The sequence below is a fragment of the Hyperoodon ampullatus genome, assembly GCF_949752795.1.
Source record: "Hyperoodon ampullatus genome assembly, chromosome: 1".
NCBI classification, from domain to species: Eukaryota; Metazoa; Chordata; class Mammalia; order Artiodactyla; family Ziphiidae; genus Hyperoodon; species Hyperoodon ampullatus.
Genome location: NC_136914.1, coordinates 167,326,994 through 167,338,290, shown reverse-complemented (window position 1 = coordinate 167,338,290; position 11,297 = coordinate 167,326,994). Strand labels below are relative to the sequence as shown.

Sequence of the window (11,297 nt, the reverse complement as noted above, 5' to 3'; positions counted from 1 at the left end):
ATTTTTTTTAAAAAAAGCAATTCTTAACCATTAAGAACAACAATTTCCATGCAACAGTGACCCCAGTTTAGACAGAAGACCCCAATATACATAGGTCAAACATGTATGCAAGTTTAAGCCAGATTTCACCATTATCTTTAAGGTAAAATTGAATTTTATGCAACTAGCCATCTGTATATTTCCCCATCTCCATTTTGACTTTACTTAGGTTTACTAAAGTTTTGCATTCTTTGATAAAGTTCCTTTGTTTAAATATGGGCTTCCTGCGGGTCTTACATTTGGTGACCAGTTAGCAGTGTGCTGGCCATCTTTGGTTTATAAAGGATGTCTTAACCATGAACTATCAAAGGGGCTAAAATCAACTTTCTTTAAAATTCTAGTAATTTTCTTTTACTCAGTCTTTTATCTATACTATATCACTGCACATGAATTAGAACCGCACATCACAAAATTGCACAGGGATTACAAATATTACATCCAGTCTGCATAAAATCAAATTCCACTACCGACCAGATCACAAAATGGCTGCACTCTCTAATCTAAAACTAATTTGCATATTGTACACATGTAGGACATTTTTTTTTAACTTGAAGTCACAATAATGCATGCAAGTTTGCTTTTTTTAAACAAATTTTATAATTTGTTCATGCTACCTAGATTCAAGAGAGCTTTTTTGAACATTTGCAATACCTCACCTCTTGTTAGTTAATAATTCTAGTGCATGCATATGGTGTATACAGGTAAGTAAACATGCATTTTTTTTTCACATTCTAAAACTATGGCAGTTTAGGCCATATTGTGCTGCCTGCATTTTATCTGCAATGCAGTGTGTCTCTAACGTTTTCAATCCCGTATTAATAGGTGGCATTTACACATAACACCTATATAGCAGCAAAGCTAATACAGCTTGTGATTAAAAATGTTTAAAAATAGCTAATAAATCAGATTATCTTGAGGTATTATTTCTTGCAAGTCAAAATGGAGAGCAAAAAAATCAACCCTAATTTTTAGTTTATGTATACACTGAAAATAGCAACAATAAAAATAAGCATTTGTAGCAGACATATTCCATCTTCACTATTATTTTGCTACCTTTGGTAAATTACTGGGGCAGATCTTGAAGTTAAAAACCCACGTTTAGAAATAAGTGCACGCTTCACCCACTATATAGCAGCAGACTGTTTGCCCCTACGCAAAACATTCTCATATCTAATTTTAACTTTACATATAAAAATAACTTGGAGAAAATACAAAAAAACATTTTATATTAACATGAAAATATCACAAAAATTAGTAAGCCTGAGATGTAGGGTTTTGGTGAAAAACAAGAGGCTTGTAGTGTTTTGGCTGCTGATAAAGATGCATGTATTGATAGCTGGGGTGAAAGCAGAAGAATGCACTTATTTCTTCTGCATGTCAGTATCTTCAGACACAGTAAGCCACATGCACCCTTTCTTTCCTTGTTAAACAGAGGCAGGTTTGCTATTCTTAGTTCCAGCGGAAGTGGATCTGACGTGGGCGATCAGCACCTTCCTTTACCAATGGCTTATGGAACTCACGTCCTGCACGAGAGTGGATATTTGCCCAACAAAACTCACAGTAATACTGCAGGCAAGTGACATTGGCACAAAAAAAGGGAGCAAATTTTCCACCACAGCGTGCGCCCTGGCATTCATCACACATCTGGTCATCTAGCACATATGGCTTTACCTCCACCTAGAAAAAGAGAGAAAACATATCCCATTAAGTCTGCTTCAAAAGTCACTTTAGCAATGCTTTAAGGGGTTCATACAATGTTCTAGAGAAAAGGACCAACATTCAATGCTGAGAAAGAAGGCCTCTTCCCTGGGTAATAGCTTCACCATATAGTAGGTTAAAAAAAATTAAATCATTTTGTTCTTGCACTAATCTTTTTTTATGTTTCATGTTCATAATTGACCATATGATTAAATGTGCTCTTAGTTTGGTAATTTTATTGTATTTTGATATGTTTTCTTCTGAGAACTATAAACTGAATAGTATTTAAATAACTCTCTTTTCCAAAGACAAAAAATAATTTTATAAAACTATATAATCCTAATTGATTCGCAAAACATTCCACCCTCACCTTTCTTGAAGTAACATCTTTAAAACACCTGTGTGTTAATATTTTCAGAGGTGGGGGTGACTGTGAGTGAAAAACAGAAGGCTATGGAAGACAAATAGTATTTACACCTTTGTTTTCTCATTCCAGTGCCACTTGTGAGATGGCATAACCCAGCAGCCACTGATCATGGCAACGTGTCTCTACTACAGGTGAGAGCGATACCCTGCTTGTAAATAACTGGTACAGACAAACCAGAACTGTGGATAACCTTATTAAGGGTATGTCTAGACTTCTGTGAATTTATAAGATATGAAGTCAAAGTCCCACTGTGAAAGCCTGACTCAGAAGAAGACCTCAGACTTAGGTCAGCTCTAAATACTAAACTTTTTAACCTCAGTTTCTGTATCTGTGAGATGAGAAAGGCAATAGAACCTGCTTTATAGAGCTGTAAGGATTAGATTATGCAAGTAAAAGCCCTGAAGATAGTGTGGCACATGGCAAATACTCTGTATATTAGCATTAGCTACTATTAGCTGCAACAGCCTTGTTTTCTGGCTTGTAATAACTTTATGAATGAAAGGTTACTACTTTTGTTTGACTGAATAGTGCCAGGCAGCCTATGATCTCTGCCTTTCCTCAGGAGAGGAGGGAAAATTGAGCGTTTAAAGGGCTTGGTTTGCCCAAGGTAAAAAATAATGACCCAACAATTTCTATTTTGAATGTATTCTACTGAAATACTTGCATGTGTGCAAAAAATGAATATATAAGGGTATTTTTCTTCAGTATTATTTTGAACAAAAACAATAACAGCAAACTAGAAACAACCTAGTTGACTGATGAAAAGAACTGTAAAACAAACATTTGACAGGAGGGTAATAAAATTACATTTTTGTTTTTGTATTTATATTTGTATTGTATTGTACGTTTTGCATTTGTATTTCACGGTTAGGGTTAGGATAAACGTATTTTATATATATTGGACATTTTATTGTCCTAAATTGTATCTTTTGCATATTTTTAAATTCTAGATATTATTTTATGAAGCTAATCTACTTAACTCAAAATCAAAACTTCAAAGATGAAAAACTGGATTTCAAATTTATGATTTTAGAATACAGTCAAAACCTATTTGCGATTAATAATAATCTCTAACAGCTCTTGAATGTGTGAAAGGGAGTTTCATTGATTCTTCACTATTCTTATTCTCCATTATTTTCCCTTTTTCATTTCAGAGGAGCTATCTGTGATACACAATCACCTGGAGTCATAACTAATAAAATGATTAATAATTAATTAGCCAACTTGAAGTATATCACAATTCACTCAGTAACTACCAGAAGTCACAATGAATTATACTACTCATGGAATAACATATAAAATTTAAAATGATTTACACATTTGTGGTGATTGTTCTTCATGGCTATCAGGGAGATGAAAGTAAAATTCAAAGTGTTCATGAGCCTAAAGGTGAGTTGAATAAACAATTTTAATTCCCTCCAAATAAGCATCCTGTGTACCTTTGGATTATCAGCTATAAATTTAAATTTAATCTGTTTTTATGGTTTAATAACTATATTCTTATTAGAGAGATGAAAGGTATAAAGATTAAGGGTTTGGTTTTTTTGTATAAGCAAAACTAACAACTTGTAAAATATTTAAGGCTCAAATTCTTTCAAATAAAGTTCAAAACATACCTTAGTAGCACATATCTTAAAAAAGTAAACTTTTCTCTCAGGTAGTTCAATGCCTTTTTAAGAAGGCAAGTGTTTCTCAATTCACTTGCTTTGTATCAGGGTTTCTCTTTAAGAATCAATACTTTGCCCCAAATAATTGGTCCTCCACTATCATTTTGGAAACAAAGAGGTATGAAGCATGGCACTGCAATAATCTTTTCCCTCTGCTTCTGCATATTAAACAACTACAATTATATAATATGTAAATAACTTCCTCTGTGACCCTATCACCTCTCTGCAAAAGTAGGGGGTTAGACTAGATCAGTGGGCTAAAGCAGAGGTCCCCAAACCCCGGTCCGTGGCCCAGTACCAGTCCGTGGCCTGTTAGGAACCAGGCTGCACAGCAGGAGCTGAGCGGCGGGCAAGCAAGCGAGCAAGCAAGGGAGCAAGAGCGAGCAAAGCTTCACCTGCTGCTCCCCAGCTCGCAATACCACCTGAACCATCCCCTCCATCGCTCACATTGCTGCCTAAAGTATCGCCCCCACCCCACCTACGCCCGTCCGTGGAAAAACTCTTCCACGAAACCTGTTCCTGGTGTCAAAAAGGTTGGGGACCGCTGGTCTAAAGCATGGCTGGACATCAGAATCACCCTGGGGGCTTTACAAACTACTGCTGCCCATGCTGCATCCCAGACCAATTACAGCAGAATCTCTGGGGGTGGGACCCAGATGTCAAGGTTTTCCTAAGTTCCCAGCTAACTTTAATGTGCAGTGGAGGTTGGGAACTACTGAATGAGAGGAACTTTAAGGCTCAAATCAGTTAAACAAAATTTCATAGCATGTCTGAGTAAAAGCAGAGCCCCTTTTCTTAGATACTTAATTTTTTTCTTTCTTTATTGGGGGGCAACATTTTAAGTAACAATGCAAACAAAAATGCCACTTTGCAAATGTGAACTGAACTTATGCTGTACGTCTTTTCTAAATGGTATGATTTGATAATTAAATTTTGGGGACTACTACTAGAGTCTATGGTCTGTGGGTATTAGTTAACCAGCTCCCCTGCCCCCAAAACAGTAAAGCCTCAGAGAAGAAGCTTCAAGAAACTGTTACACTGGTAAAATAAGTACTCACTCAAGTTATATCTACTATAATGGGTATAAAAAAGTTAATTTACCTCATATTTTTAGTATATCTCATCTGTACTAAAAATGTAAACATGATTATTCAGGAACTAGTCACAGATTTTAGCATGAGATAGATTTGTAAAGGAACAATTGAGTTTTGTTCACTCCTTTCTCTTATTTTAGATGGTAATCAGTATTAGAAATTATTCAATAGGGTAGCTCTCACAGTTATCGTCCATAACACTTCCTAAAAGTTCTTACTGTGATGACCTAAGCAATGCTACTAAAGAGTAAATGTTTTAAAGTTTAGGACAATCATCTATATATTTACTTTATTTACGTATTTATTTTTTGCATAGATTTAGGAAAATATACAAAATGTGTTTTTATTTTAGGTTTTATAAATCAAAAATAAGTAACACTTAAGTAACACTTAGTGCCAAGCTCTGTTCTAAGTGCTTCTACATATGTGAATTCACTTACTCCTCAAAATAACTGTGAAAGAGATACTATTACTGTTTTCCATTTTACAAGTGAGGAATAAGAGGCATAAAGAGGGTTCATGTGCCCAGGGTTACAGAACAACATATGGTGGAAATGGGATCCCAGGTAGTCTGACTCCAGAGTACAAGTTCTTAAAACAAGCTCTGCCTCTATAGTTAAAAGGATATTAAGACCTTATTGGCTGATAAAATTTTTTGAAATGCCTTTAAAATTATATTTTGTGTATTATACCTAAAATTTAAAGTCTGCTCAAGAATTTTACATTTCAGGGATATTTTGATATAATACTCTTTAAGAGCTAAAGGAATATAGAAAAATAAACACTCGGTTTTTGAATTACATTATTAACTCTGTAGGGTAGTAAGCTTTGGATCAGCACCTCATGATAGGACTTAAATGATTTCCCAATATGCAACTTACACGTTTATCAATATCACCATGCTGAAGCTGAACGAACCGAGCACTAATGGCAGCAATATAGCTCTGCTGATTGGAGAAAGCAACTCGACCAGCACCTTTTGGATATTTTAGCTCAGGATCTGTATCAATTCCTGCATAACAAACGCCACCATACAGCCGGTCCATGATCATAGCAAGCTCCACTTGAAAAGGAAAAGAAGTTCACATCAAATGGGAGAGAACACAGTAAATCAACAATTTTTAAGTACTTTTTTTTAAAAAAGTGAAAGTCAATAGGATAATGCTCTTTTCTAAATCTAATCCTTTCTCTTGTACACTAGAGCACACCTGCTCTCACCACAGAAGAACTGGACAACTCAGCTGTCTACTGGACAAGTCATATTGATATTTAACAGACACTGCATCATTCAGTATGTTCTAAATGGCACTCCTGATCTTCCACCATCCAATTAAACCTACTCGAGCGAGTTTTTGCTGACTCAGTGAGCAATGGAAAAGATGAAGTTGTCAACTCAAGACCCTTGGCTTCATCCTTTCTATTTTCTTTTTTCCCCACTGTATATGCAACCCTGTGAACTTGATTTCCAAGACATATCTAGCATCCAATCTCTTTGCCTCCATCACTAACATCCTGTTTCAAGGTATCATTCTTTTTCCTCTAGATCATGGCAATAGCCTTATCTCCTTGTTTCTGCCCCCTGCCCCCTCCCCTGCCCCAAGTTTATTTTCAAAACAGCAGCAAGAGTGATTCTCTTAAAAATATAGCAGATACCAATGGCTTAACTGAAATTTCTCCTTGGGAACTCTGAATGGTGGCACAAACTAGCTTTCAAAACTAATAACACAATCTTCTTCCAACCTGCTCTTGCTCCAGTGTTCTTTATCTTCTCAGTTAGCAGTATCAGTGTCTACCTAGTAGCTTAAGACTGAAAACTGAGATTCAGCCTTTGCATTTATCTTATAAATATCTGTGACATCTGTTCACTTGGCTCTTCCACCACCACCACTATCACTAACCCAAGACACCACTATTTGTCTCCTGGACTGCAATAATAGGCTCCTAAATTGGTCTACCTATAACTACTCTCAACTTGACTCCCCTCTCCACAAGTCATTAACTAAACTGGTCTTTTAAAAATTAAAATATGATCATGTCTCTCTTTTACTTAAAAACTCTTCATTGGTTTCCAGTTTCTCTGAGGATAAATAACAAGTTAGCTATTAGACTTGTATGATCTGACTCCTATTTACTTTTTCAATGTCTTCTCGTATCTCTCACCTCATTCCTTATACCCTAGGCTGTGACTCTGGACTTCCCTCAGTCTCTCCGAGGCACTCTGCTTCCCTCCACTGAAGATCTTTGAATATGCTGTTCCCTTTGTCTGAAACACTCTTCACAACCTCCTACCACCTAACCCTGCTCCTTCTGTTCAATCTTTATATGTCAGCTCAAATACAAGTATCTTTAAAATATCAGACACAGCACATTTCCTTGCTGTATGCTCTTCTGTTCCCTTTAGTCTTTCTTTGTAGTAGCTATGTCTGTAAGTATTTACATGTGTGAATAGTTCTTTAACATGCACCTCCCATACTGGAAGAGGATGTTTTCAGTGATGGAAGGCGCTAACACACTTCACAAGGGTACACAGTATCATAAAACTTGCTTGTACGGGGGGCATTTACGTCTATAATTATGTTCCTATATGACCTCTTCTGGTAGATCTCTGGTTCCTGATTACTGATGAACAGAAGTTTATCATTCACTTATATAAAGTGCCTTTAAAAAAAATCCCATATTTCTTCTTCAGATATCAGAATCAACCTCCATAAAAAGACCCCCAATTCTCATTATCTTAGAGAGTTACACTTAAGAAGTCATAAATGCAGTATTTGAGTGGATTCTTCTTACAGAGTCTGTTTGGAGTTAGCTATCAATATTCATAGATGAGTGTCCACTTCTCCAGTTCCTTAATGGTCTTAAGAACAATTCTCAGAATCTGTCTCAAAATTCTGTAGCAAGCAACTATTGGAGCAGGAGAATCTGCCCTTCACCCACCCAGCGGTGACATGTACACAATAGTACCAAATGCGTACTGAATCAATTCATATTTAAATGATTTTTTTAAAAAACCAAAATTTGTTAACATTCTACTTACCAGCCCTTAATGGCCTAGGAACACCTCCAACAAAAATTGTTTTTCGAGGATCCAAAGGCTGAGAACCATCCATCACAAAATCACTATCACTTAAATTCCAAGGACGGATCTGAACCTATGAAGAAAATGACATTACTGTATTAGGTCTCACTCCTTTAATAGCTGATGAGCTTTGTGCCACTGTACTGTTCAAAATTTTGGATAGATGGGTTTGGAAACAAACTGTTAATATTTTATCCAGATACAATAAATTATATGAATTTTTAAAAATTGAACTCAAAATGGTAGTTTATTTATTTTTTCACTAACGATAATTTCAAAACAGTTTTTGGAAAACTTGCATTTGTAACTTGAAGTTTGAGTAGCATTTACTTACAGGTTTGTCCTTGATAGTAGGGCTGGAAACACACAGATAGAGTTTTCCATCTTCTTCAATACAAGCATCAATTAGTGCCTGAACTGAGCTCTCTTCTTGAAACAGAAGGAATGCATAGCCTGTAATAACCATAAGAATGAGGCAATATGTCAAGGTAAGTGATTTCACCCCAAATTTCAGTATGGTTTAGAAAATACATGCCTTTGAAAAAGATGAAAAATAACTATAAAATAGGACTACAATCATTATACTTTCTCTAAGAGAGCATAATATCCTGTGGAATACACACAAAAAGAGATACTCAGTAAAATAACTAGCTACTTTATATAGAGCACTTACTATCCGATACTGTGATAAGAGCTTTACGTGAATTATTTCATTTGATTCTCACAAGTCTATGAAACATTATTCCCAATTACAGAAGAAAACCCTGAGGTGTCAGGTGGTTAAACTATTTGCCCAAAGTCAGTCACATAAGCAAGTAGTTGGTTGATTAATTTCAAACCTAGATCAGCTCTAAGGTCTCCCATGATACTGTCTTCTTAAAGAATGTGGCAGGATTAACCAGTTGAGCATAGCAGGAGCTGAAGTTTCCTTCAAATGCCCTCAGGGTAAGACAAGTTCTAGAGCATACTTTTGGACAGGTGGAAAAGAGCACATGTGGAAAGGCCCAGGAATTTCCATAAGTAGAGGGAAAATTCCACAATCATCCTGACAACTTCCAAAGGATACTAAGAAAACTCCCTTAGGGAGGTTGGAATGAAACAGATTCCAGACTTCCCTGGTGGTGCAGTGGTTAAAAATCCGCCTGCCAATGCAGGGAACATGGGTTCGAGCCCCGGTCCGGGAAGATCCCACATGCCGCAGAGCAACTAAGCCCATGTGCCACAACTACTGAGACTGCGCTCTAGAGCCTGCGAGCCACAACTACGGAGCCCATGTGCTGCAACTACTGAAGCCCGTGAGCCTAGAGCCTGAGCTCCGAAACAACAGAAGCAACCACAATGAGAAGCCTGTGCACCACAACGAAGAGAAGCCCTCACCCACCACAACTAGAGAAAGCCCGCGCGCAGCAATGAAGACCTAACAACAAAGACCCAATGCAGCCAAAAATAAATAAGTAAATAAATTCATTTAAAAAAAGAAACAGGTTCCTTCAGGATGGGTCAGACTTTTATTTTATTTTTTACATCTTTATTGGATTATAATCGCTTTACAATGTTGTGGTAGTTTCTGTTGTACAACAAAGTGAGTCAGCTATATGTATACATATATCCTCTCCCTCTTGAGCCTCCCTCCCACCCTCCCTATCCCACCCCTCTAGGTGGTCACAAAGCACCAAGCTGATCTCCCTGTGCTATAAAGCAACTTCTTACTAGCTATCTATTTTACACACAGTAGTGCATGTATGTCAGTGCTACTCTCTCAATTCACCCCAGCCTTCCCTTCCCGCTCTGTGTCCACAAGTCCGTCTCAAGGTGGATGAGCAGCAGAACACTTTTTTTCAAACACCCTGGAGACTATGTTTGCACTTTGGATCCAAGTTCTTGCTTAGATTCCTGTACCTTTTGAAAATATGCCCCTCCTCCTTTCCTTGTGACAAGCAATTGTCAAATTTTAATCAAATATGATGTATCTAGCAGGCAGAATACAGTTCATTATAAAAAGAAGGCATCGAAATTTACATTACAAGTTTCCTGTTATGTGATTATTCCCAGCAGTAGATGACTGTAAATGACCTAACAATACCCCTTTTCCTTGACAAGATTTCTATGCACAAAACCTAGAGCACTGAAATCTAGTCCCAATGTGAAGATGTCTTCAATCAGGCGAACCATGTCTGTGCCATTAAACAATGGGAAGTAAGAGGTCATGTTTTACTAGGAATTCAAAAAACACAGCTTATTGCCAACAATGGCTTTTAGTGCCACAAAGGTCTGATGTGACACACAGAAAAAGTACTTCATTTTAATAAAATTACAATACCTGATTGCATAAATAAGCCATAAAGCCAACCTACACAAATAGAAACTTCCAAAGGTATGATTATGCAAGATTAAAACCACATCTTAGAACTTTTTAATTGCTAGAAACAATTTAAATAGGCTTGAAAAAATTTTAAAAAGACTGGTTTTCTTTATATGAAGGCTTTAATTTTGATACGAGCTAAGGTTTTTTTATTTTTAAATTTACTTTTTTATTTTTTGGCTACACCACAGGGCATGTGGGATCTTAGTTCCCCAACCAGGGATCAAACCCATGACCCCTGCATTGGAAGCGCCGAGTCTTAACCACTGGACCACTAGGGAAGTTCCCAAGCTAAGGTTTTGAGAGCTGTAATTGTTTTGTAATAATTGAGGGAATATAAGACTGATTTACTAAAATAGTATTTTAAAGTCAATATTTTTAATGTTATGTTTTTATGATGTTAATTTCTGATAGTAATATTTTAATACTGCTTAATAATTTTTGTGATTATTATGGAAGAAATGTATCACAAAAATTAATTAAGCAACATGGCAGGTAAATTATGATCTAGTTAAGGCAAGCCATTAAATATTATAAAATACTCGTACCAAAAATACCATCTAATAGTTCTTTAGAATTTATTAGCATAAGCTAATGTTTACATAGGGTGAATCTTATTCACTGCAAAGGACAGGTATGTATAAGTGTGGCTCAGGATCCAATGTCTCAAATCATTACCTTAATTATAAGGTAGCTTTGTCAACTGGATGCTTCTACACCAGTGTTTTCCAAACCATGGAAAATGATGAATTACATCAATGACAAAAATGCTTGAAAGCACAAGGTTTAGGAACATTGGTCTTTGGCAATGAGTACAATTAACTATAATTATACCAAAATAGTATGATTTGCCACTGCTAATATTTGTTGTTGTTTTTTCTTGTTTTCAGTTTGAGAAAATAAACTAACAACTACCACAAAAACCATAACA

General features: G+C 36.3%; 1 protein-coding gene across 9 annotated transcripts in view; it reads right to left on the bottom strand.

The window, feature by feature from the left end:
• Positions 1-1,488: 1,488 nt before the first annotated feature.
• CPEB2 (cytoplasmic polyadenylation element binding protein 2) overlaps positions 1,489-11,297 on the bottom strand; it is a gene marked incomplete at both ends in the record, with an annotated part of 61,004 nt that continues 51,195 nt past the window's right edge. For all 9 annotated transcript variants that reach the window (XM_079719467.1, XM_079719470.1, XM_079719472.1 and 6 more), the window contains 4 exons: positions 1,489-1,716; positions 5,807-5,988; positions 7,963-8,077; positions 8,339-8,457. In XM_079719467.1, coding sequence (XP_079575593.1) covers positions 1,489-1,716; positions 5,807-5,988; positions 7,963-8,077; positions 8,339-8,457 — 644 coding nt within the window. The remainder of the gene's footprint in view (positions 1,717-5,806; positions 5,989-7,962; positions 8,078-8,338; positions 8,458-11,297) is intronic.